General features: G+C 40.5%; 1 protein-coding gene across 4 annotated transcripts; it reads left to right on the forward strand.

Moving 5' to 3' along the window:
- Window positions 1-1,470: 1,470 nt before the first annotated feature.
- SH3GLB1 (SH3 domain containing GRB2 like, endophilin B1) lies at window positions 1,471-25,228 on the forward strand. Of its 4 annotated transcripts, XM_081322652.1 has the most exons (11): window positions 1,471-1,733; window positions 9,614-9,755; window positions 12,965-13,093; window positions 13,376-13,509; window positions 13,758-13,850; window positions 15,190-15,276; window positions 19,141-19,164; window positions 19,925-20,014; window positions 21,380-21,480; window positions 21,948-22,182; window positions 24,754-25,228. In XM_081322652.1, the coding sequence occupies exons 1-11, from the start codon at window positions 1,662-1,664 to the stop codon at window positions 24,859-24,861; spliced, it is 1,215 nt and encodes a 404-aa protein (XP_081178778.1). In that variant the 5' UTR covers window positions 1,471-1,661; the 3' UTR covers window positions 24,862-25,228. The 4 variants fall into 4 exon arrangements, with proteins under 4 accessions (XP_081178778.1, XP_081178779.1, XP_081178780.1 ...); XM_081322653.1 differs by lacking the exon at window positions 19,141-19,164 and having other exon boundaries at window positions 1,472-1,733; XM_081322654.1 differs by lacking the exon at window positions 15,190-15,276 and having other exon boundaries at window positions 1,476-1,733.
- The last annotated feature ends 2,592 nt before the right edge of the window (window positions 25,229-27,820 follow it).

Below are 27,820 nucleotides of genomic sequence, written 5' to 3' on the forward strand. Positions count from 1 at the left end.
AATAACAGCCCCAAAATAAATTAACTACACAGTTAAAATTAAAACATATTTAAAAACCCATCATCAATCCAGGTCAGCCTGATGGAAGAAAAAAGTTTTGAGGTCACGGCGAAAGGACCGGAGGTCCGGGGCTATCCAAAGCTCAAGGGGGAGTTGGTTCCAAAGGGCTGGTGCTCCCACAGAGAAGGCCCTCCCCCTGGGGGTCGCCAGCCGACATTGTCTGGCCGACGGCAACCTGAGGAGGCCCTCTCTGTGTGAGTGCACTGGGCGATGGGAAGTCGTCCCCGGTAGCAGACGGTCCTGCAAATATCCCGGGCCTAAGCCATGTAGGGCTTTAAAGGTAAGTACCAGCACCTTAAATCTCGCCCGGAAGACAACTGGTAGCCAATGCAGCTCACGCAGGAGGGGTGTAATATGGGAGTATCAGGATGCTCCCATCACTACCCGCGCGGCCGCATTCTGCACCAGCTGAAGCCTCCGGGTGGTCTTCAAGGGCAGCCCCATGTAGAGAGCATTGCAGTAATCTATATGGGAGGTAACGAGTGCATGAGTGACCGTACGTAGGGCATCTCGGTCCAGATAGGGGCGCAACTGGCGCACCAGGCAAACCTGGGCAAATGCACCCCTGGCCACGACTCCAATATGATCTTCAAAACTGAGTCGTGAGTCCAGGAGGATGCCTAAATTGCGTCAACGGGAGGCAACACCTCTCCTCCCATAACCAAAGATGGAACCTCTTGGACAAGTCGAGATGCCGGTACGTAGAACCATTCAGTCTTGACCGGGTTGAGCTGGAGCCTGTTCTTCCCCATCCAAATCCGTACTGCTTCCAGGCAACAGGACATCACATCGAGGGCATCACTGGCTTGGTTCGGGGTGGAGATAAAGAGCTGGGTATCATTGGCATATTGATGATACCTCACCCCAAAACCACGGATGATCTCACCCAGCGGCTTCATATAGATGTTGACCAGGAGGGGCGAATTTACGATGCGTGCCACACTGTCTGAAAACATAAAAACAGGCAAAATTGTATTTCAGTGGTGAGAAAAAGGCAAGTAGCAAGTACTCACAGGCAGTCACATAAATCAATGACGCTTATTTTTGGAGTAGATGCTCCTTCTGATCTTGGCTGCCGTTTTGAGGATAGCGACTCTGTTGTGTTCTGAAATAGCGTGATCGGTGCTGGAAGACAAAACTCTCGCAAATCAAGCAGCAATTCCCGAGACAAGGGGAAAAAAAAAGATCCACGTAGCTCCTCCAGAGGCACCACCTCTCAAGAGATTAGTACGTGACCGGCCGCTGTAATCTACAACCGCAGCCGCCGAGAAAAAGGATCACGCCCAGCCTCGGAAGGACGTTCCCGTTAAGATCCTCGATTTAGGAAGCTCGTCATCCGGGTTGGGGGCGGAGCGTAGTTTAAGCAGCGGTGCCGTCTCCTTCTAGCTCTTTGGCTCCGCCCACGGTCCCGATGCATCCAATTGGCTGCTGGTTTCGTAACTCCTGGCCAAGGCCCTGTTGCGGCTGGCACCACCCTTTTACTGCCGCCGCCGCCGCCTTCGCCGGCGCTTCCAAAGGGAGGAAGTGTGGTGGGCGGCAAGCCGCCGCCGCCGCCGCCAACGACACCCCCCTCCCCTGAATTGGTCGGCTCCCGCTGAAAGATGAATATCATGGATTTCAACGTGAAGAAGCTGGCGGCCGACGCTGGCACCTTCCTCAGCCGAGCCGTACAGGTAAAGGCGCGGAGAAGGCAGAACCAGCGCTGAGGAAGCCAAGCCTCGTTTTGTTTTGTTTTTCTTCCCCTCCTTCCAAAGAGGGACTTCTCGTCTCGTCTCCTCCCGAGAGAGAAGCTCGGGCGTTGGCGCAGGCCGTTGCTGCGCGCGCCAGACCCCCCCACCCCACCCCTCCCCACCCCTCCTCTTCCCCAGCTGGCACGGAAGCCGGTCTCTCTGGCATTGGGGCAACAACCGGTTGATCAGGAGCCAAACTAGGCCTCGCCTTGTCTCCTCTCTTCTCCTCTCCTCTCCTCTCCTCTCCTCTCCTCCTCCTCGCCCAGTTCTGCCCAGGACCGGGCTGTCTGCATAGGCCAGGGGTAGGCAACCTCGGCTCTTTTATGACTCGTGGACTTCAACTCCCAGAATTCCTGAGCCAGCTGTGCTGGCTCAGGAATTCTGGGAGTTGAAGTCCACGAGTCATAAAAGAGCCGAGGTTGCCTACCCCTGGCATAGGCGAAGAAGGCAAGAGACGTAGAGAAAGAGAGAGAGAGAGAGAGAAGGGGGGGCTGCTGTTTTTGTGCCCCTTGCCCTACGGCTCTCCTCCCCAATCCCCCGGGTCGGTGGGGTTGCGCAGCTGGCTTTAAATGCAGCTGTTCCTCAGCTCCAGCGCTTACGCAAGGTCTCCCTCCCTCCCTCTCCCTCTTTCTCTCCCCCCCACAGCCTTTCCCTTCCCTCGTTGGGTTTTTTCTTTTATTTCGCTTCCTTTTATCAGCCTTTCTCCCTCGTCTCCCGGGGGCGTTTCCCGCGAAAGGGAGGAAGGTTGTGTGTGTGTGTGTGTGTGTGTGTGTGTGTGTGTGTGTTGGGGGGGGGGAAGAATGAAGATGCAAAACCCCGAATGGCCTTGGACAACGTGAAGAGTTTAAATGAAATGCTGGGACTTTCAGGACTGACGGAACGAAAAATCTTCCTTTCTTTATTATTAAAGAGTTTTACAAATTTTTTTTTACAATGCATATCCCCAAACCCCCCCCACCCCAAACCACCCCCCTTCCGCCCCCCCCCCCACTTCCCAGAGCTGAATACAGGGTTATAGATAATAATAATCCTATTCTAACTAAAATTATCCATTATAAAATTAACCAAATTCATAATGTGCTTTAAACTCCCCTTTAACATAGATACATTCAAATTATTCAAAACATAATAAGAATAACTTAAAAACAAAAATATAATCAATACTAATACTAAAATTAATAACAAGATCCCTCTAAAATCTACTCATAAGCTAAGTGGAACTTTTTAGTCCCATATTTATTCTGAATATAATCTATCCATCTTTTTGGGTTTTTTTTAAACCCCACACCACCACAAACAACTACGCTTTGAAATCCTCGAGCCAGTCATCATCATAAAACAGCAAGCAGCCAGTGCGGAGGGTTTTTTGAAAAAAGGGCTTGGGACAGATTGATGGAAGATTTGGGAGGGCGGGTGGTTTTGCTGGTGGTCATGACTTACATTGCTCGCCGCTTGCTAACCTTGTAAAAATCGAAAGCTTGATGTCTTCAGTACACTACCAGATTTGGGGAATTAAAATGTTGCCATTCTTTAGCTAGCCATGAAGGTTTCAAAGTGCATCCCCGCTGGCTACTTTGTGACACAAAATGCTGGACTAGATGGCCCTGTAGTTGTTTGATCCAGCCAGGTTCTTGTGCCATTATTGTTTCACTTAAATATCTGTGTAGACAAATAATTACAAGCCATTAGGATAACTGTAGGTGACTGTAGTGACCCTTCTAGACGCTAGAGTTCGGCATTTATGCTGTCATTTTGGAAGAGTAAGGTCCAAGTAAAATAATATATCAGAAAACAAAGTGAGGCCTCTTTCTTGCTCTCCATGTGTCTCCCTTCAAAAACAAAAATAAAGGATGTGCTCTCAGCTATTATTAGCTTAAGCGCAAGAGTGACTTCATACAACTGACTCTGCACATTGAGATTACGTTTAACTTTGCAAAAAGAAAATGCCTGTCTACAAAGTCTTAGGGCGCTTGATATATTATCAATTTTGTTGATTTCTTCTCATTCTACAGAAAATGTAAGGCTATCCCTGTTAATATACACAGCATGGTAGTGAGAGGAATTGTGCCCTTTTGCTTAACGTTCACTTTTTTATATTTGCCTTATTGGTAGATTGGATGAATTTGTGGCTTTAGAGGATATTTTGTTCCTAACTACACTTACATAAGACTTCCTGTGTTGTGCAATTGTTGCCATAGCACAAAGTTAGGGGATATCTTTAAGATTTTTCCAGTTAATAACAGGATGGCATTTCATTTCTTGGTAAAATTCTGCTAGTTGCATAATTGCCAATATACCACTAGAACCATATTCATTTTCTCTTCTGCCCTACTCCTAAAGTGTTGTTATATATTAATTTTAAACCTTCCATTTGGCTTTTATGGTAGGTTTCTGATCTTGTCTCTTAATTATAAACTAATGAGGAGAAACAAAAGTAGTAGTAAAGTTTTCTTTAAGTTGTTGGTAACACCATGTCTGCATAGTTTTCTGAGCACCAATAAGAGAATGGTTTGCCTTGTGCCAAGATTGATTTTCCAGTCTAGCTTATAGTTCCAAAGTTTTTTAGAGGCTCTCTATCCAGGTACTAAACAGAATTGACCTGCTTTATGTTTTGAGATGAGCTTTCATTGGCTAAGTACTGTTTGTTTATTGATAATATTTATAATTATTTATGCAAATCTTAATTCATTATATAATATGAATATTAATAGTTATATATAGGGATAGAATAACCTAATGAAAAGTATACTGATGTCATAGTGGTGGACCCCATTTTGTGACATACCTCTCCCTGGGAGGTGTGTATGACCCCAATGTTGTTGGCATTTCGTACCCAGGTCAATTTTATTCCAGCATATGTTGAGCCCTGAGTTTGGTTGGATTTGTTTTGTGGATATCCAAAGAATCTATTGTTTAATGTTTAATATTATTTTAACTTATTGTATATTGTTTTTTGATTTTGTTTGCTTTGACTTTGTACCTTGTCCAGAATTCCTTAGGAATAGGCTGTGTATATTGTAAAGTAAATACGCTAAAAGAACATTTAAGACTAAGTCAAATCATTTCCAAAATACCAAATATTTTGGTTGAATTTTTCACAAGTAAGGAACACCATAGGGCAGAGGTGTCAAACTCAATTTCATTGAGGGCTGCATCAGCATTGCGGTTGCCCTCAAGGGGCCGGGTGGGTATGGCCAGGGTGGGCGCGGCCTACTGGGTGGGCGTGGCTAGAGTGCATATGGCCTACTGGGTGGGCGTGGCCAGCTCTACATCGTTCGCATCAAGGGTGCCTATGGGGGCCTGGGCAGGAGTGGGACAGATCTGAGGGTCTCTGGCAGAAGGAGGGTCTCTGGGCCAGGGCCAAGGCAGTGGGGGCCGTTCCCTCACTGTTTCCAGGATGGCTTTGCGGGCCGCATGAAACCACTTTGCGGGCCGGATCCGGCCCTCGGGCCTTGTGTTTGACATGTCTGCCGTAGGGGAAAGAGACAGATTGCTGCTTGACATATAGATGTCTTTATGTGAGGGATATCCCTAAAAGTTCTCTTGTTGATGGCCTTGTGATCTGTTTATAGTCTTTAAAATGATATATGGAACAGAATTTTATATTAGAAGTCTACTCCTTTGGCCTCTTCTTTCCCCTTCCCATGTGACCATTGCTACTAACCACCCTGCGCAGTGGTTTTACATGTTTGTTTTCATAATATATAAAAAGGTAAAGGTAAAGGTAAAGGTTCCCCCGCACATGCGTGCTAGTCGTTTCCGACTCTAGGGGCCGGTGCTCATCTCCGTTTCAAAGCCGAAGAGCCAGCGCTTGTCCGAGGACGTCTCCGTGGTCATGTGGCCGGCATGACTAGACGCCAAAGGCGCACGGAACGCTGTTACCTTCCCACCGTAGTGGTCCCTATTTTTCTACTTGCATTTTTACGTGCTTTCGAACTGCTAGGTTGGCAGAAGCTGGGACGAGTAACAGGCGCTCACTCTGCTACGCGGCACTCGGGATTCGACCCGCCAAACTGCCGACCTTCTGATCGACAAGCTCAGCGTCCTAACCCACTGAGCCACCGCGTCCCTTTCATAATATATACTGTATTTTTATTTACAATTGTTTAAATTGCAATGAACTCAGAAGAGAGAGGGAGGAAGACAGGCTATATGTACAACAGATGTTTGTTCAGTTGGTCTCTTGCTTTCTCCATTCAGGCCATCAACACTAATTGCCCTTTATGAAATCTCGCAAGTTTATTAAATTTTTATTTATAGATATATGTGTTCAGTTGGTCTCTTGCTTTCTCCATTCAGGCCATCAACACTAATCGCCCTTTACGAAATCTCGCAAGTTTATTAAATTTTTATTTATAGATATATGTAGCATTGAAAGCTGCTCAGAGATAAAGCAATACCAAGTGGATTGCACTGCATATCCCAATCTCACTAGAGATCATCCACAAGCATCTATATACTACTAAAAATATTGTGTTTGATTGTAATCTTCCATTGGGTGAAACAGTGCAGCATAGGGCACAGATTTTTGAATCAACATACCTCAAATGGGCTAACCTACAGAATGTGTACCAAATGTAGCACCCGTGACTCCTGTAGGGTTAAAATTTTGAAATTTTGCAAAGTTGTGGCTGCTGCTACACTCAGCCATGAACATGTGATCATCATTTTCAATATTCCCTGTCAGTTTTCTACAAGGAAAATCAATGAGGAAGTCAGAAGTCACTGCCATTGTTTTTCTGCCCTGCTTGTGGTCATTCTGTTTTTCTGATTAAGTAAGGAAATACCTCTGAAATGAAGACCCGATGGGTAACAGATTGTCTTGTAATATTGGTGGCATACTAAGATACAATTAGTCTCAAAAGAATCTGTTTCCCCAGGGCTTTTTGCAAGTGTTGCCACAAAGTCTTCTCAACAATTTTCTTTAGAAAGGGTTGGTTGGAGACCAATCAATAGTTGTCCTGAATTTCCAGTCTGAACTATGGTTTCTTGAGAAAGAGGTATACCACCATCTCCTCCTAAACAGGGGACATTGTCTACTCTCTCAAGGATGCACTGAGCATTGTACCAACACATCACTGAGACATGGTTTGGAGCCTTTTGCCAATCAGAAATGGAAAGGAGCCAGATTACAGATGTCCTGTTCCCATTCTTCAAGCTAATTGCTAAAGATTAGTATAAATAAAAGTTAATATTTTTCATAAATGCCAGTGTTTCTTAAATTACTTAATAGGCTGCAGTACTTCCATCTACCCTCTGTTTTAAGAACTACATTTCTTCATTTGTAGTTTGTTCATTGGCACTGGAATGAGAACAAACAAAGCTATCTTCTAATTAAGAGATCCTATGATGCTTGCCTTATGATGCTGACTTATTCACTTTTATAATTAATGGGAAAAAATAACTCTTTCATTTTGCATTTTCTTGGCTACAAATAAATATATTTTTGATCTGTGTTAAACTATTTCTGTAGGCTCCAATAATTTTCATTTTAGTAGGTCATCTTAGTAATAGTAAGGCTGTTGTCAATTTATTTGTTATTGTATTGTTTTCATGAATTAGATATTTGCCTACCTACTTCTCTACTTTCTTTCCTGATTATATGCAAAAGGTAATTGTATTACTGGTCCATAAAATGTATATCACATTGTCTTTTGAGATTGTCTGCACAAATTCATATCTCTTGTCAAGTAATATTCATTAATAAAACTTGCATACTGGAGATTCTACCCAACGTTCTCATGCAGTGTTTTATTTACACATTGCATAACTTCAAATATTTACCATAACTGTAGCATACAGCACTTCTTAAGCATTCATGTGATTTCACAAAGCAATAAAGCAAGTTGAGAGATTAATCATAATTTAAAACATCCATTTTTGTTTATTATTTGGTATTGATTGGAATGTCACGTAGAGCCAATCTTCAGGAATATTTTATTTTTTAGATTATTTTTATCCCACTTTGATTACTTTATAAGTAATTCAAGACAGCGAACATACATAATACTTCTTCTTCCTCTTTTTTCTACAACAATAACCTTGTGAGGTAGATTGGAGTGAGAGAGAGAGTGTAATTGGACCAAAGTCAACAGCCAGTGTTCATGCTTAAACATGGGCTAGAACTCACCTTAATTACTACACCAACCTGTTCAGAAAATGAATAGTGATCAAGCTCCTATTGTGAAAGAGAGATCATAGGGATATTGTTATTGTTGTTGTTGTTGTTGTTGTTGTTGTTATTATTATTATTATTATTATTATTATTATTATTATTATTATTATTATTTATTAGATTTCTATACCGCCCTATTCCCGAAGGACTCAGGGCGGTTTACAGGGCAAAATAAAAACAGATAAAACAGTACAAAAATTAAGATAACGTTAAAATTAAAATAGGATTAAATATGTATGCTATTCCATTTTAGTAAAGAAGCTGGATCAACATGCTTGAGCATTTCCTAAATGTGAACCTAGTTCTCTAAAGTAGCTCTCTTAAGAACTACAGTACACTCTTTAGAGAGAGTGTAGTTCTAACCTGAATAATCTGAACAATATCCACATAAACCACCAAAGTCATTCCAGGATAAACGTTCAATTTACAGAACACAAAAAAGATAAATTGCTTTTAATTAATTTATTTAGCCATATAATTCCAGAGACAACATGTATTTTACAATTACTGTAAAATTTTATTTATTTATTAAATTTATTTACCACCTATCTCACTGTCAAGCAACTCTGGGTACAACATTCCAAAAGTACCTGACATTCTTATGTAGATGATGAAAGAATTAAAATGATATATGTTCTTTTAGCATAAGCACATAATAGGGTGTCAAGTGATAATCTAGGAGGGTCACTTTTCTGAAATCAGCCCTTAGAAATGGAGTCACCGATGTTCTGCCTCGTACTTACAAACTAAACTGGAAGGATACCATGTGGTTAATGGTACTGAAAGCTGTTAAGAGATTTTAGGGAAACTATTCCAGCTACACCCTGCCTGACCTTTTCTACAGACCATCTGTCAGGCTGACAAAGATAGTTTGAGACAGATTTGCAAAGGATAACGAATTTCAGGAATTGCACAGGCATTGCTTGCTTAAACATGTTGCCGAAGGAAGGCTTCCCATCAAGGATGCAAACCCTTAGTAGCCAGTCGTTATTTCTTCTTACATTGTTGCCCCTTCCCCTCAAGTTCTGAGGCTGTGAGGAGGAAAGTTGTTTTTTTTTTTAAAAAAATTAACACAGAACTTGAAAAACCCTGTGTCAGACTACTGTACATGAGAATGCCTACCACCTATTGGTGGGAAAGGAAGGGATGTTCGATAATGCTGAGGCTGAGGCAAACAGCTTCTGGGATCAAGTAATATATCTCCAGGCTACCTGAGGCACCATCTCAGTCAATGGGATTGGCTCGTCCCACTTGCAGAGGTTTAGAAGAGCCTCCTCTGCTGGGCCCTCCCTCTGGAGCATCATATCTCCTCTGTAAGATCTGCACCCATCCTTTTGATCTCCCATAAAAGCCTTAAAACCTGGTTCTCCGATTGGGCTGGGGCCTGGATGGAGGATCTGTTATTCTAGAGGTGGTTACCAAATTAGAAAATTCCACCTCCACTCTATTGTATGCCTCTCCTCCATTAGCTTAGCTATTGCTTTGTTGATTTTATTGTATTTGTTATCTTGCTCTTTCAATCTTTTATAATATTGTTGTAAGCCGCCCAGAATCGCATGACAGAAAAATCGGCGGTGAATAAATTTAATAAATAAAGTAAAATAAATACATGTGTACCAATATATATGCTTTTCTTTAATCATTGTAGTTTACAGAAGAGAAACTTGGGCAAGCAGAGAAGACAGAATTGGATGCTCACCTAGAAAATCTTTTGTGTAAGGCAGATTGTACAAAACAATGGACAGAAAAGATTATGAAACAGACAGAAGTGTTGTTGCAACCAAATCCAAGTAAGAGCAAAACTTTATTTGTCTTTTGCCATTAACTGATTTGCATTTTGATAAGTTCTACATGCATATATAATGTAACCTGAATTACTAACTTCAGAGAAACTAGCATTTAACTCTTCATGAATCCACATGCCATCTTTCAGTTGTTTTATTATGTACAAGGTAAAAAGGTAAAGGTAAAGGTTCCTCCGCACATGCATGCTAGTTGTTTCCGACTCTAGGGGCCGGTGCTCATCTCCGTTTCAAAGCCGAAGAGCCAGCGCTTGTCCAAGGACGTCTCCATGGTCATGTGGCCGGCATGACTAGATGCCAAAGGTGCACGGAACGCTGTTACCTTCCCACCGTAGTGGTCCCTATTTTTCTACTTGCATTTTTAATGTGCTTTCGAACTGCTAGGTTGGCAGAAGCTGGGACGAGCAACAGGTGCTCACTCTGTTACGCGGCACTCGGGATTCGACCTGCCAAACTGCCGACCTTCTGATCGACAAGCTCAGCGTCCTAACCCACTGAGCCACCGCGTCTCTATTATGTACAAACTATGCAATAATTCTAGAACTTAAAAAGTTAATTATAACCTTAAGCTTACAATTTTGCAAAACAAGTTGATTCAAAATAAAAACCAAACTTGTAATATCTTAAGTGACTAGGATGGAATAAAATTGATAGTATAACTCTCTGAATGTCAGAAATTCAAGATTTGTTGAAGCACAAATAACCAACTGATTATTCAAAGCTTTATGCTACTTTAATATAACTAAACTTAATTCAGTTCTCCAGTTCTGAAAATTGATTTCTCAAAAGCTTTTCATATGCTTGGAGTGAGACTTCATATACACATTTTTTTTAAAAAGCTTACACCCCAGCTTTCATTGAGTAGCTCAAGGCAGCATTTAGCACTTTTTCCTCCATTTATTCCTCACAGCATCAACCCTTTCAGACAGGATGGGCTGAGAGAATGTGACCAGCCCAAAGTAAGCCAATGAAATTATATCACTGAGGGAGAACTTTAACCTGGTCTTTCTTCCTCCCCTTTCCTAATGTGACACTCTAATCGTCACATTGTATTGCCCTTCAGCAATAATTTATTTGATATTGTTATTTTTTACAGGGGCACAACTGCCCGGTGGTTAAAGACATTGAGCTTGTCAGCTGAAAAGCTGACAGCCGGGGTTTGAGACCGAGCCCTGCATGATGGGGTAAGCTCCCAACTGTTCTGTACCAGCCTGCTACCGGCCCTGCAGAAAAGGCAACCCCTTTACAAACGGCAAGAGGCTGGAAATACGTCTGCCAAATTTATTACTACAAAAAACAAACAAGACACGAACCAAGATACAGGAGCTTTGAAACACTATCTGAGCAGTTGCTTTCAGCAAACCAGCCCTCCCCACACATTCCCTTTATAAAGAGTTCAGGGCGTGGCCTCTCTCTGCCTCCTTCCGAGAAGCCCCACAGCCTTCCTCTGTTTACTCCTACTTGACTGCCTCCTGCGTCGGGCGTCCTTGAACAGGGCCAGCTGTGGGTCATCTTCATCCACACTGTCAGGCTCACACAGCTGGGTCTCCATGGTGACCAAGTGGGAGGGGCCTGCCTGAGGGCTATCATCAGCAAGATCTTCAACCCCCTCAGCAAGGTCTTCAACACCCCCCTCCTCCTCTGAGTCGTCCGACCCAACTGCCGAACCCACAGGCTGACCCTGAATCACAACACCATCTTTGCCCCAGCTCCTGCCCACCTAGCAGTTCGAAAGCATGCAAATGTGAGCAGATAAGTAGCTACCACTTCTGTGGGGCGGTAACTGTGTTCTGTGGGCCTCAGCGTATAGTCATGCTGGCCACATGACGCTGGAAAAAGTCTTCGGACAACTCTAGCTCCTTCAGAGATGAGCACCGCCTCCTACAGTTGGACATAAACTGGACAGGGGAAAACTTTACCATTACCTTTATTAATATTACAAAATATACAAGTTTGGTTGTATAGCTAGTCCCCCCCAAGTTACAATGGCAGTTGGGACCAAGATTTCCATTGTCAAGTTATATGGTCATAAATTATGTCATGTGACCACATTGCTTAACAATGGCAATCTCAGAAGTCCCAGTTGCTATTGTAACCCCATATTGTGTAGGTCAGAGGTCGCAAACCTTTTGGGCATCAGAGACTGGTTCCGTGGAGAGAGGTTTTTCAGTGGACCGGAGGGTGCGTGGTTTTGTGTGCTGCCTGTATCCTGCGGATGGGACTTTGCTTGTTTGTGTGGACCAGTTGCTGGTATGCCGTGGCCTGGTATTGGTCTATGGACTGGGTGGTTGGGGACTCCTGGTGTAGATCATGAAATAGGAAGAGGTAGGAGTCCTAGGCAGGCAATGCAGGGGAGAGCATGGTTGCCATGGGGGAGAGGCAGGTGCTACCCAGTGAGTGTGTGGCTAGTGAGGGTGCTGCACTACAGCAGGGGTCCCCAACCCCCGGTCCATGGACCAGTACTGGGATGCGGCATGCCAGTAGCCAGGCCGCACATACAAGGAAACCCCCATCCGCAGGATGCAGGCAGCACACAAAACCACGCCTCTCTGGTCCGTGGAAAAACTTCTCTCCTGGTACTCAAAAGGTTGGGGACCTCTACACTACAGAGTGAGGGTGGATGAAAAAAATAACAGGAGTGACGACCAATTTCCTGTCAGCTTCCCCATTCACTTTGTTTGTAGGAAGCTGGCAGGGAACATCAGAAATTACAATCATGGAGCATGAGTCCAAATTGCAAGCCAGGTACCCCGATACCCAGATTGCATGACTATTGGGACTGCATTGGCTGTTTTTCCAAGAATTGGTCATAAATCTCATTTGTTCAGTGCTGTGGTAGCTGTGAATGTTTGCTGAATGATTGGATGTAACCCAGTGTCGGCCTCCCAAGTAGACCAGACAGAAAATTACGACAAGATGAATTAATTCTATTTTAATGTAAGGCTACATTTACAGAATTGGCAAGTCTGAAAGTACAAGTCTCCTGCTACCTTTCTTTTACCCCTAATAAATTAATATGAATTTTCTCTAAGTTTCTTTTTCCGTCTGTTACTCAGTTCTGGGCTTCTGATCATTCCCCAGGCAACATATTTCCCACCACCTCACCACCCCCCCCCCACTTCCAAGGTCATTCTCACATTCCATTCCATCCAAGAATTGTCTATAATGTACACGTGATATGTTTTGTTTTTTGCCAGATGCTAGAATAGAAGAGTTTGTTTATGAGAAACTGGATCGCAAAGCACCAAGTCGTCTAAATAATCCAGAACTACAGGGCCAGCATATGATTGATGCTGGAAATGAATTTGGCCCAGGAACAGCATATGGCAAGTTGCAATTATTAGTTGATATGACAGAATGTCTAAAATGAATTAATTAGATACTAATTCTATGATGAATGATTTATCTTCATTGTTCTGAAAGTGCTCTGTAACTTTACATTTTGAAGCTATGTGTGCTGGGTAGTGAAAATAATACTTTGAACATATTATAAAAATGGTTGTAATATTTAAATATGTAATAATACACAACTAAGGAAGGCTTTGAACAAATGGTCTCAATTATGTCTATACTGCTATTTGAATCATGCAATCAATTTTTCATTGCAGGAAATGCTCTTATTAAATGTGGAGAAACGCAGAAAAGAATTGGGGCAGCAGACAGAGAACTAATACAGACTGCTGCAATAAACTTCCTTACACCTCTTAGAAATTTTATTGAAGGAGACTATAAAACAATTACTGTAAGTTATTAATATAACTTCTTAATGAAACTTGAAGTAATTCTGAAAGCTCAAAGAAATAACTTTTATTGTAGTAGTTAAGCATTTGGTAGCATTATCAAGAAACGTAGCACAATTCCTGATATGCAGCCTTCGGTGATACAAGGAGCAAGAAATTGAAGTAGTTATGCTATTTCATTTTTGTGAAATAAAACTGAATCTTTTTCATATTTTTGTCACAAATAATAATGTTTTGTCTTGTTTAACAGAGAGAACGCAAACTATTACAGAATAAAAGGCTAGATTTGGATGCTGCCAAAACTAGACTGAAAAAGGCAAAAGTAGCAGAGGCTCGTGCTTTAGTAAGTAAGATCTGCTTCGTAAGAACTTCACAATACATAGTTTTGTATTTAATTAGTATTTTGTTTTAGTTCTTCACAATCCAGACATTGCTGCTAATAGCAGAAGGGATAGAAAACTAACTCATTTGTCCTTACCTTCTTTTATAGTCATGTATATCTTGGAAAAAGTCTATGCAGGTTTTTGGAGTGCATAAAGTATTTATATATTAGATTTTTAACCTGCCTTTATTACTTTATAAGTAACTCAAGGCTGTGAAAATGCCTAATGCATCTTCCTCTTCCTATTTTTCCCATAACAACAATCCTGTAAGGTGGGTTGGATATTGCAAGAGAAGAGAGGAGCTAGCAAAATACTTCCACCAGCAAAATGCTTTAGCTGGATGAAACACTTTTTATGAATATTAGGAGACCTTCATTTTCAGAATAGGAAATCTGGTTCTAGTCCTTTAAAAACAGTCACCATAGGTTCTTAATTTTTCAGAAAAAAAGTCATATAACAAGTTTAATAGGTTTGTGGCTGCGAACATAATATTAGTAGAACTTTGTTCAGCCTAAGGTGAGACTCTGTAACAGGAAATCTCTAGTCTTGGGGAAGTTAAATGATTCTTGTAATGTTACTTAGAAAACAAGGAGTACCTCTAGAAATTCATATTGGTGGGAGAAAGACTATAAAAATGCTGCTTCCAGGTACATAGTTTCAAGAAAAAAACAGAGCAAGTACCACATCTGAGAACAGGAGGAAAACATCAGATTGGCTTTAATTCTGAGATGTTCCGATGAGAAAAAGAGCTGTAATGACTGAGTTGCCAGATCCAAATGAGTTCTGTTTACTAAACGGGGACTACGTGTACTATCTAAAATGTGTAGGTAAGGCTTAAGAGATGATATAATATAGATACAATGATCTAGAACAGTGTTTTTCAACCACTAGTGTGCCGCGAGATGTTGCCTGGTGTACCGTGGGAAAAATTGAAAAGTAATTATAAAATACTTTCTTTGTGTTTATTTGATTCCTATTCAAGAGAATTACTTTATATATAGTCAATATAGGCACAGAGTTAAATTTTTTAACATTTTCTAATGGTGGAGTGCCTCGTGATTTTTTTCATGAAACAAGTGTGCCTTTGCCCAAAAAAGGTTGAAAAACACTGATCTAGAAGTACTAAATTCTGTATATTGAAAAGCATTAAACATTATTCATGAAGTGTCACTGCTCAGACAATGTGTATCTTATATCTTTGGTTCTGCCTACTGATACTGCAATCTAATTAATTGATCTACATTGCATTTTCTAGCTTTTTTCCACAACATAACATCCTTTTGTCTTTATACTTTTAAGCAACTAAACCTGTCACCACCTGATGAAAATAATATTATGGTAAATGTCTCTTACATGCTCAACTTGCTGCATGTAAAATGGCTGAAGGTTTGTTGGCCTCTTGTCTTCATAACATTTCTTAAGGTGTTTCCTCTTGCTTTCCTGCTGATCAGTATTATTTATTTAGATGAAGTACCACGTCAGCAACCATGATGGCATATATATGATATGTGGTCTAACACATTCACTGTTGGGGAGGTGGAGCTGTATCTCAAAGAGCAATCTGCTGATTGAAAAAACTAATCATTTAAATAATTTTATTGTTGTGTTTCTTGTCCTTCCAAGGTGCTGTATATATTTAGGAAATAATATATGTGCATGCATGAATCCCCAATGTACTATTAGCCTTTAGGGTGAGCAGGAGTATTTTAGAGCATAGAAAGTGAATAAGAATACCTTTTAAAAGGTACAAGATAAAAAGGAAGACGTAGTAGTAGTATTAACTCAAGGCAGTGACATAATACTCCTTTCTCCTTCTGTTTTCTCCACAACAACCCTGTGAGATGGCCTTAGCCAGCACCATTCATTATATTTTTTCCATATCTGGAAAAGCATTCTGGCTTATACCACTTTTATACTACTCCATGTATTCCCTTTGCTTTTTAACCTTCTTACCTTTTTTTTTAGGAATTCATTAACTCGATCCTATACATGTCTTGATTTTCTTCTTCCCCATTCATTTTATTTTTATAAATTTCTGTTGCGTTTTCTATGACTAAATGACCTCAACGTACATCTTTTGTACTTTGCATTTACATTTATATTCACCCATTCATTTTTTTATTGTCTCTTCTTGTTTTATCACATATACTTTTTCAATATTCCAAATCCCCTGCATTCACTTTTTATGTTTTTTCTGATATCTCCCAACTTTTACTGTTGTCTAGCAAAGTGGGCGGAAGCACCCTTGTATCTATAGCCATTTTCACTTCTTTCAACAAACATTCATTCCTCACAGCAGACCTCATACTTTTTATTTAGTAATTCGTTATTTCATAAATGTGGGAACCAAATAAAGGGATATTAAGATGTGCTTGTAGAAAGATGGCAGGTAGCATGTTCATTACGAGAGATGAATATTTGTTGAAAGAAATGAAAATGGTAGACACTGGCAGAATATACACAGTTTCATTCCAAGATATTGGTATTGTGTTCCTTAATATAGGAGTACTCTCTTATCCTTTTGTTCTTCAAAATTAAAGTGAAGTTCCATTAATTTCTGAATGATCTGTCTGTCTTGTCAACACCACCAACTCCTTTTTTTGGTTTAAACATTCTTGTGCTTTTCTACATTTGTTTCTTAGGAATCTTTATGTACCCCTAACGTGACTAGGTGGGGAAGATATAGAATGGCACAGTCACTTAGTTAACATTTAAACAAATGTATGAATTTCAGTAAGTAAGTTAACAAGGGCTATAAAGAGATTAACTTAATATTATAATTATTTGTAGTCTATCAGCACTTACCTTTCCTAGCACTAAATATACCGTATATACTTGAGTATAAGCCGAATTTTTCAGCCCACTTTTTGGGCTGAAAAATTCCACTTCGGCTTATACTCCAGTCAACAAAAAAAACTTACCGAGGACTTGTGCGCGGCCGAGGCTTTGGTGCTTCCGGGATCGCGCGCACCTCTCCCAAGCCACCGCCGTCCGGAGACCTGCCGAAGTTTGGGGAGGTTTGGGGAGGTGCGCGCGCAAACCTCCCCAAACGTCGGCAGGTCTCCGGACCTCCGCGCCCTGCCTGCCTGCTTCTTTCCGCAGCGGAAAGAAGCAGCCTGCCTGCTGCTTTCCGCTGCGGAAAGAAGCAGCCTGCCTGCTTCTTTCCGCTGCGGAACGAAGCAGCCTGCCTGCTTCTTTCCGCTGCGGAACGAAGCAGGCAGGCTGCTTCTTTCCGCTGCGGAACGAAGCAGCCTGCCCGCTTCTTTCCGCTGCGGAACGAAGCAGCCTGCCCGCTTCTTTCCGCTGCGGAACGAAGCAGCCTGCCCGCTTCTTTCCGCTGCGGAACGAAGCAGCCTGCCCGCTTCTTTCCGCTGCGGAACGAAGCAGCCTGCCTGCTTCTTTCCGCAGCGGAAAGAAGCAGGCAGGCAGGGCGCGGAGGTCCGGAGACCTGCCGACGTTTGGGGAGGTTTGGGGAGGTGCGCGCGTACCTCCCCAAACCTCCCCAAACTTCGGCAGGTCTCCGGACGGCGACGGCTTGGGAGAGGTGCGCGCGATCCTGGAAGCACCGAAGCCTCGGCCGCGCGCAAGTCCTCGGTAAGCTCCGGGCGGTCACTTGCTTCGCGTCTCCTGAGGGAAGGGGGGGCGACTGGAGCGGGCGTGTTTCCTCGCCTGCTGGGCGCCGCGATTTGCCCGGGGAACGCGCGGGCCCCGAATGGCAGCATGGAGCGAGGAAGCGGACAGCCAGGGCTTCCCTGAGAGCCGCGGCCACACAGGGTATTCCTGTGTATTCAGGCTTGCAAAATGGCGGATCGAGCCTCTGCTGGCGGCAGAGGCTTGCAAAATGGCGGATCCAGCCTCCGCCGGCGGCGGAGGCTTGCAGAACGGCGGATCGGCTTATACTCGAGTCAACAACTTTTCCCAGTTTTTGGGGGTGAAATTGGGGGTCTCGGCTTATACTCAAGTCGGCTTATACTCAAGTATATACGGTATTCATAATCCTGTCTCTTTGAAGATAGAGTTTTTCTTAGACTAGGACTCTGAGCCTCTCTCAATTCTATCTTTTCATCCAAATCTTATATAAAGTTATGGTTTCTACATAAGAAATTTTGCTCTACTGAAATTTTAAATAGACTTTAAAAGCTGTTTATTCACAAATCTGATATCTTTTAAGGCCTTGTGAAAATACTTTGACTTATCTCATTACTATCATAGAAGCTTTTGATGCACAAATAATTGCACACTAATCTTTTAGAACAGAATTACATGACTTAAAATGCAATGTACTAATTATTAAAAGATATAATTAATTGTGAGTGCTAGCAATTTGAATATTGTATCATCTTTAATGCATAAAAACAACAAAATAAGTGAGTCCTTTTTGGTAACCATTGGATTTAAATTATTAAAATGTCAAAGGCAGGCTTGGATAGCAAGAGAAATCACTTATGTTTCCATTATTGTTTGTAGTAGCTGGTTTTTGAATAGATTTGGCTTGTGTAAGCCATTTTTCAAAATAAATGTCATCCATCTGGTCATAATTCTGTCAACTGCTATTTAGATTGTATTCTTTTTGTTGCTTTTAAAGATAATGGGTATTTTTAACAGATTATTCTTTTGACACATTTAATTCATTGGATCCAGAAGTCTATAAAGGGAATATTACTCATGTGGAATGAGGAATTTTCTCTCTGTGTATGTACAACCGTCCTACTCTATGTCCCATGTCATCTCTTAAATATTGAACATTATAGAGGAGTCAAGAAACATCTGGCAAGATAGAAAATAAGCCACCACTAAATCAGAGACCAAAGGGACCTTTTTTTTTTACTTTCTGGAAAAGCAACTTTGGATCCAAATACTGAACATCAATTTTTAAAAAATTGTTTCAAGTTTTAAGCTGCTGACAGAATGTTGAAGATTCCCGTTTCCACATTTTCCTTTCCTACAAATTGTTTTTACCATGAGGGAAAATGGTTGGATAAAGGTTTTATCTGGCAGTAAAAGCATAATAATATATGGATATTATAAATAAGGAGAAAAATCATCCTGTAAGAAACTGCACTAGTAGTAGCACTGTCAACTGTAACAATATTCAGTAGACTAAACTTCAACTAATATCAAGCTATGTTCATTACATTATAAAATAAATCCATGAAATGATCATTAATTCGTAGCGGGAGAAAAATGGACAGTGAGGAAAACATAGCAATATAAATTCTTATTGTTTCTTTACATCTTTATGCTTACAAGATATGGGCAGAGGAAGTGACAAAAGTAAGTACTCCGAAGTGAAAATCTTGATTAAGAAATAATGCTGAATTGCTGATGTCCAGAGATAAATCTTATTGTTTAATTCAATAGTCAGTGGTGTGGTCATGGCAAAATGATAAAACAATTACCAAAAAAAACCCCTCCAAACATATATATGAACTCCATAACACAAGATAATTCTGATCTGTTGCACAGGATAAGAACTTGTTTGATTAATCTATGAGCTTCAGTCTCCAATTCTGTATTTGAAATGCATTCAATACTACTACTCACTGGAAGTTTGGAATAATATAGTCTTCAGGCACTCATTTGATTGCTTTGAGACTTTAAAATGGGGAGGGAATTGGACATGTAGACAGCCTCGTTGCCACTTTTTTTCCAACTAGACCTTCGGACAGGTGTTCTGAAACAAACATGCATCGGCACTGATTTAAACGTGAATACCTCTGTCAGGGTGATTTAGGATTGCAATACATTGAATGGAAATATATTGTAGCTGTTTTTCAGAACTCAGCACCTGAATTACTTTCAATACTGTATAGTTTAGCTGAAAATGTTTTTAAAAAACCAATTTTGCCAATATAGCCTTTAGACTTGTAATAAGTGTTCTTCCAGCAAAAAATACAGTTCTTAGTTATTTCAGGAGCTGGCTGTTCAGTCCAATGAAGGACCACCATTTATTGAACCATTTGATTATATTTTGCCCACAGCATAAGTAATGTTGTGTTATCAGTACTCTGAAAAGTTGTAATATGTTTTTCAGTCTGAACAGGAAGTGCGGATAGCCCAAAGTGAGTTTGACCGGCAAGCAGAAATTACTCGACTTCTGCTGGAAGGGATCAACAGTACACATGTAAGTACAGAATAAAACAGAAGATTGTTTTGCTTAATTGTTAAGGGTAAGAAAATAAAAAGCAATTACTGTATTTTCTGGCGTATAAGACTACTTTTTAACCCATGAAAATCTTCTCAAAAGTCAGGGGTCGTCTTATACACCGGGTGCTGAAAATTTAGGGACAGGGCTGGCTGGAAAACCTGGAGCGGATCTCCCATTTAGTCTGCGCAGGGAAAGCGGGACCAATTGGAGAAGAAGCTGCAGTCTGTGATTTTTTACAGGGTTTATAGGGTTTCCTGCCTTAGGGGGTTGGACTAGATGACCTCCAAGGTCCCCTCCAACTTCTTCTTCTTCTTCTTCTTCTTCTTCTTCTTCTTATTATTATTATTATTATTATTATTATTATTATTATTATTTAATCCACTTGCACTATTTTATGTTTACATGTTTGATGACAAACAGCCTTATGTTTATAAGTGACAGTTTTCCTACTAAGCACCTGCATGTCATAAGCATTTGAATTAAAATTACCATATTAAAATCAAATCTGATGTTTTTTAATTTTTATTTAGTGTGCGTTGGAAGAGGGGTAGTCTTATACGGCGAGTATAGCCCAAACCCTATAATTTAACAGGAAATGTAGGGGGTCGTCTTATACGCCCAGTCGTCTTATACGCCGGAAAATACGGTAATTTTAACTAAATGTAAGATTATTAATTATAACTAAATTTAAGCTGATTATATCCCTGCCACTCCTTCAACCATCCTAGATCATCTGATACAGTAAGACTATAGTAAATAAAATATCCTCTAGAATTTCTGAAGATTCAAGTTCCTCCCTTTGCCCCATTTAGAATGAAAAGCTGCAGTTTAAGTTCAGATACAGTCTTTGTTCAGTGACCACTCATTCAGGGTCCATTTGAAGTTACAACAGCGTGGAACTAGTGGGACATTATGGCTGGTTTTCAAAGTCCTCATGGTCATATGATTATGATTTGGGTGCTGAGTGACTGGCACGCAATTACAATAGTTGCAGTGTCCAGCATCATGTGATCGCCATTTGCGATCACCTAACAGTGACAGTGGGAAATGCTGCCACTGACATCGTAAGTTAATCTGGTCACATGATATCACACATTCTGACTGTCCATCTTAACAGTGGAATTGCTAGTCCCAATTACTGTCATTAATGAGGATTACCTATATTAGTGGTTAATTGTCTTTATTTGTAAAATTTGTAAAATTTACCAATTTCACATTTGATAAAGGTAATCCTTAAAACTTAATTCCCCCATATCCTCCAAATGAACATCCCTGTATTTTTAAATGATGGAAACATCCCTGTAATTTTATTATTAGTATTTATGTTTTATTGTATCATAGGCACATCATCTTCGTTGTTTAAATGATTTTGTGGAAGCCCAGCTGACTTACTATGCACAATGTTATCAGTATATGTTGGACCTTCAGAAACAACTTGGAAGGTAGCAAAATAATCAAATCTTTAGTTACATGTTTAAACTAAAGAGGTAAAATCAATAGAATTGGCAAGTTTTTTTAAAAAATTTGCTTAGTGACTAATCAAATTTCATGATAGTGCAATTCCTTGAGAATATCTTTCTGGAAAATTTCTGTTCATGTAACATCAAAGATCAGTATTTTATCATTATAGCTAGGATTTAATTGCACACATTTCCTCTGAAGCAAAGAAAAGGTTTTTTGGAATTCGTATGACTAGTCATTGAAGACAATTTGAATCAAATGTTTTGTTACTTGTACAATTTTGTTTATAAAGCTTTTGTACATTGCGTTTTATAGTTCAAAAATAGAATTGCTTGTTTTTGAAAAATTATACTGGAAGATAAAAATCCACATTAAAATTGTTATTTGAAAGTGTGTTACAACATTCATGTTTATCTGAAATAATTAATTTTATGTTCATCCTTTATAGCTTTCCAGCTATGGTTCTTGCCAACAATAACCAGTCATCTTCAACCTGTGCTCCAAGTAGTTCTTCTAGTAATGTGTCCTCAGCTACTGTTACACCCTCACTGTCTTCAATAAGCAGTGCAGCAGCTTCTTCAAGCTTTGGTGAATTGAAGTCCTCAAGTGGTCGTAGAAAAGCCAGAGTACTTTATGATTATGATGCTGCAAACAGCAGCGAATTATCACTACTTGCAGATGAGGTACATATTTACTATTTTTTTAAATGAAAGCAAATATTTTATAAAAGTATGATACATCTACCTTTTGTCTTGGAGCAATTGCAGTGTGATCTGGGTTGGAATGATGTTACCATAAGGCCTTTGCCTTGGTCAGATTATGTGTGATCTCTTTTTGCTCATTGGTGATTGCCCCCTCACTTTGCAGGTATGTAGAGTTAAGTGTCAAGTTTATTGACAGATGAGATTTTCAAGTGACTCAGGCATTGTTTATCTTAAAAGTCCTTTATTAGCCCTATACATCGGCAAAAGCTTGCTAGAGGAAGCTGGAATCTGAATCCCCTCCCCTTTTGCACAATATATTAAACACAATTCTCCACCTTTCTATTTCTGTCATGAATCACATTCTCCAATTAATTTGAAGAATCAGTTTCTCTTCTGTTAAGACAACCCGCCAAGTTCTTATCTTCTCTTATTTCAGACAGCCTTGAGGTACAATCTTCCTCCTCCCTCCTCCCAGCAATAATCCTTGCTCTTAAAGTAATACACAAGTTTAACATGTGAAATAGCTGCTTCTTCATCTCTTGTCAAGCAAGAACATTCGATGTTAGCAGCGTTGACATTAAGATTATATTGGTCTGCCCCAGGTGACTGATGGATCCTGTGAAGATTCAGATGGACCTTGGATTTTTATTCCAAGGATCTGATGGGTGGTTTAACTGCAGCTTGGTTATTGCCTGGAATGGGCCTGTGTTGGATTGCTCCTATGTGGCCTCTTACTGTGCCTTTATCTGGAAGTGCTCCTTGTTTTTCTGAGGAACTTCGGGAGAACAGTGTTGGAAGAGGACAGAGAGTGAATCTGACCAAATATGAGTTAAGAGCCATATCTGGGATTCCATCATGGCAATAAGGGTGGCAAAACATTGTGGTTATTTTTTCTGCCCTTGACGTGTCTGCCGATAGCCACCCAACAGCTCTCTTTAAAGTGACTTGTTCCTTGCTGGGGAAGGATGAGCCATTGAATTACTTGAAGGGTGGTGGGGAGGAATTGGCATCTGGCAGGTAAAGTTGTTTAGATTCACTCAGAGGTGGACTCCAACTGGATAGGTTTACCAAGGTGACAGAAACAAGGACCAGTGTTGTTTTTCTGGAGTGAGTTTGTCTAGTAGCTCCTGTGAAAAGAGAAAGGGTCTTCAGGTCTTTTAACCTGTACACTTGTTTATTAGATCCATGCTCCACCTGAATAGTGAACACTGCCCAGGGGGGAGACGTGATATATCCTTGTGATAATATCAGCTTCATTCAGAGGGAACGGTACCATTTGCATTGAAGGTCGTAGATTCCGTCCTCAAGAAGCCTTTGCTGGATCCAACAATCCTGGATAATTTTTCATCCAGCCTTTAGATTTTCCATTCTGGGGAAGATTGTTTAGAAGTTGGTTAGGCTACAGCTTCAGAGGGCTGTGGCAGATATGGATTATCTAGAGTCCTTTCAGTCACATTCGAGACCAGGACTTGATATTGAGATGGCATTGGTTGTGCTTGTTGATGACATTTGGCAAAATCAGGATGGGGTAGTGCAATCATTGTGGTTCTCCTTGGTTTCCTGGCACCTTTCTATGCCATCAGCCACAATATCCTTCTTGATGCAATGTAATGATTAGGAGTGGGAAGCTTAGCATCTGTTGGTTCTTTCTCTGTGATCAGGTCCAGTTGATGTTAGCAAATCAGAGACCCTGATACATGAGGTTCCTCAGGACTTGATGTTCCTCCTATTGCACATGGTAACAATTGGATGAGTTTATCCATCAGTTTGGTGTCCCCTCATACAGGTTAAGTAGAAGATGCTCTCAAAATCTTAGACTAGGCAGTTCTGGATGAAGAGCAACAGCTCAACCTCATCTTGACAAGACTAAGTAGCTGTGGTGTTTGGACTACCCTGATCTGAAGATGATCTATCTAATGCCAAGGAAAGTTACACTTTCGCAGTTAGGACTGATGTGCAGTTAGAGGGACTTTTGGATTCATGGCTCCTACATGAGGATCTGGTGTGGTCAGGGTGATTTTTGTACAGATTCCTCTAGTGGGCTGTTTGGCACCCATGCCTGGATTGAGAGGCCCTTGAGATAATCACTCATGCTTTGGATTGCAGTGTGCTCCACATGGGGCAGCTTTGAAGACCACTCAGAAATTGCAGCTGGTTCAACATGTAGCGACACAAGCAGTTATGGGTATGTCATTTATGCCCACGTAACTCCTCTGCTGCATGAACAGGTTACCAGTCTTCCAGGTACAATTTGGGATTTATTTGACACTTAATGAAGCTGTTCCTAGCATGGAGCCTGATTATCTGAGATCTGTCTTCCATTGCCCACCCTAAATGATTTGGGAATGTGGGAATGCTGTCCTTCCCAATTAAAAAGTGTCATCTGGAATGAACCAGGAAGTAGGTTTTCCCTGTCACAGTACCTGCAACTCTTGCTTTTAATATTGTCCAAAATACATTCTTTTATTCTGTTTGCCAGTCAGAATTATGTTGGAGTAAGGTGACTTACAGTTTACATATATAAATAAATGTTTTCTTTATTGTTTCTAGGTGATAACAGTATACAGTGTCTCTGGCATGGATTCAGACTGGTTGATGGGTGAACGAGGAAATCAAAATGGCAAAGTGCCTATTACTTACTTAGAACTGTTAAACTGAGTGATTGGCTTGTATAAAGACTGTCAGTTATGGTGAGATCATATTTATATGCAATTTAACTTTATATAAACCAGATTTAAGTGTCTTCCATGTTAATGTCTTAATGGATGAGAGTAACGAGCATTAGAAATGGGCATTTCTTGCCAGTATTGTTGCATGGTAGATACTGTTTTGAGAACTAAGTTGTTTAAGGGCTTTTTACTTTATGTGCCAAGATTGTTTCCTACATAACTTTGTTTCTATTGGAATTTTCACTAATAACAGTTTTCTGCTTTTGAGTACCTGAACCTGAAAACAGGGAAAACAGTTTTCTACAGAACTTTTCATAATGACAAGCCTCTTCACAATAATAAATTGTTGAAAAATTGTTGCCTTTCTTTTCCTAGCTACAATTGAACTTTTATCTTTTAAAGGACTATAACTGTACTTTTGTGCAGCAAAACACTGTGGTCTTAAAGAAAAGTCTTCATAACATGTTAGTGTTGGTATAGATATTGGGTTACTACAGGACAATGTTTATAGGATATCCTTGACTTATTCCCCCACTTCCACACATTTGATTGTTTTGCTCAGATTTAATAGCGTTGCTTGTTAATACAAGTATTTTGGTCAAATGTTGATTGGATTACAAGTGTTATCATTGTTAGTCACCCTGAATACAAAAGGAAAGGAATAACATCAAGATAGTCCAAATTCGGAAGTCTTTTGTGAACTTGCCTCTGGGTGACACGGTAATTCATCTATGCAGTCTAATTTTTCACCATTTAGCATTATAATTCACAATTGTACATTTCATTTTTTCCTTTTAAGTAAGGGAAACAATAGCAGCCACAGATAGTCTTCACACACATCCTGCCCAACCATTCCAAGTGCAGGCTAGCTCTGTGACATTTCTCCAGGTACACCAGAAAGAAACTCCTAGTTTCACAATGCCACTATCTTCTTTTGTGTTATCATTGTAACTGAGGGCCTTCTTAAGTCATAAACACTATTGAGAAAGGAGATTAATAACACACAAGAAGCCAATCCTGAACAGGCCTAATCAACTGAAGATTGACAAAGTAATGGCTGCCAGGAAAGAAACTGTTGAGTATTTCAACCCCCCAGAATGTAAGCAGCATACCTAAAGCAATTGTAACTCTGGAGTACATTTTATTTATTTAATTCCATTTTATTTTAATTCCATTTATATCCCGCCCTTCTCCGAAGATTCAGGGCGGCTTACAAGCTTAACAGTAGCCTTCATTCTATGTATATGCCTGCATTTAGTCACTTTCTGAGGAAGGTACCAGCAAAGTTATAGCTGGAGAAATCATTCTGAAACTAGGGATTTCATGGCACAATAAACAATGCACCGAATAAGGACACTGTATTTTGGCCACGTTTGCATTCAGTTCATACCATAATAACTATTTTTAAAAACTCAAATTATTGAACATAAAATGGATATTAGGGTGTTTCTTATGTAGCTTGTCAAGGGGTAATCAGTGGACTTTTAATCTGAGAATAGTTTGGGCTTCTAGCTTCAGAAGAGGATTTTCCTTACCTTCAGATTACAACTTGCCTAAAAAATGCCAGGTTATTAAAGCTTTCTTGGCCAACTTCCTTATTATTCACAGAGGAGTTTTTAAGGATTAAGGTTTGTAATTGCCCCTCCAAAACCGAACAAATAAAGGGAGGTTTGCCTCTGTTAGGTTAATGAGCAAGCTTTGTCTTATCTATAAGTTACATGCTCATTATATGCTTTCTCTTTTTGTTTTGCTTTGGAGGAGCAGCTGTTTAGCTTGATCTTTAAAAACTCCTATGAGAATAATAATAATTGGGCAATCACAGTATCTCAAGCACTTCTCCCATAGTCCACATGAGATGCTAGGAAAGCTGCAAAAACTGGCCCAGATAGTCTGCAGTTGATAAGAAAACTGGAAAGGGTTGTGTGCCAAAAGAGGCTGCTGTCCATCTCAAGGATCCCAACTGAGGGAATGTTCAGGAACGGGAAAAATCCTTTAAAATGCTGCGTATTTCAGTGATCAGAGAAAGTAATAAGGAGAATAAGCTGTCAACTACCCCACTATAGAGTTTCCCCACATAAAGTTCCCCACTATACAATATAACTCTGTCAAAAGGGAGAATGGGGAAGAATTCCATTTCCATCACTTCCTGGAGCAATAAACTACAGTTCTCCCAAGTACAAAGTCCTGTGAGTCTTGAGTGCAGCCAAGCACCTGGTCCCTCTTGTCACCAGAGGGATATTATCAATTTCGAAAGAATTATTGATAACTGATTTTCAAATTTCATACTAGATGGATACTAGTGATGGCCTTTTTCAGAAGTTTAAATGTGCTGAAAAAAATACATGTTAATGGCCCCATTATTTATCAAGAACCAGAGAGGTTACTTTTCAGTTTCTATGTCTGATGGCTGCCCCTGTGTTTGGTCTTGTGCATATTAAATGGCTCTCTCACTAAGGACTGTTCTACTGTATGCAACTTTTTAAAGTACAGTGAATGATCCACTCTTGATGGTTGACCTCCAGTAATATGACACATTATTTGTTTTAGTGATGAAGCCACGCTTGGAAAGTGACTGCTTTGTAATAATAGAGGATGCCTCAAGTGAAACATCAAGAATGCAGCTGGTATTCTGAATGGCTAAAAATCTTGATCCACCATAGAAATATTCACTAGCTTAATTTCTACTGATGACATGTAGACCCATATACATATTTGAACAGCTAATGACTGCATTTAAATCTAATCTGGGCACAGAGGAAAGACACAGATGGATTGATTCAAACCATAAATTACTTATGTGGCTTGACCTTGAAAGCATCAGACTAAAATTCAAAGATATTTGTTTATAAATAGCAGCCTATGGAGGCACACCAGGTGGCCCACCTTGCATTAAACTATCATATAATGTCTTATAAAGGTAAAGACCAAAGCCATCATAAAAACAAGGC

The sequence above is a fragment of the Vipera berus genome (genome assembly GCF_964194415.1).
Source record: "Vipera berus genome assembly, chromosome: 3".
NCBI classification, from domain to species: Eukaryota; Metazoa; Chordata; class Lepidosauria; order Squamata; family Viperidae; genus Vipera; species Vipera berus.

Bases quoted from the DNA above. Each gene is read 5' to 3' on its own strand.
- SH3GLB1 (XM_081322652.1), top strand. From the start codon at position 1,662: ATGAATATCATGGATTTCAACGTGAAGAAGCTGGCGGCCGACGCTGGC. The intron at 1,734-9,613 runs GTAAAGGCGCGG...TAATCATTGTAG, and splicing joins TCCTCAGCCGAGCCGTACAG to TTTACAGAAGAGAAACTTGG. The intron at 21,481-21,947 runs GTAGCAAAATAA...CATCCTTTATAG, and splicing joins CTTCAGAAACAACTTGGAAG to CTTTCCAGCTATGGTTCTTG.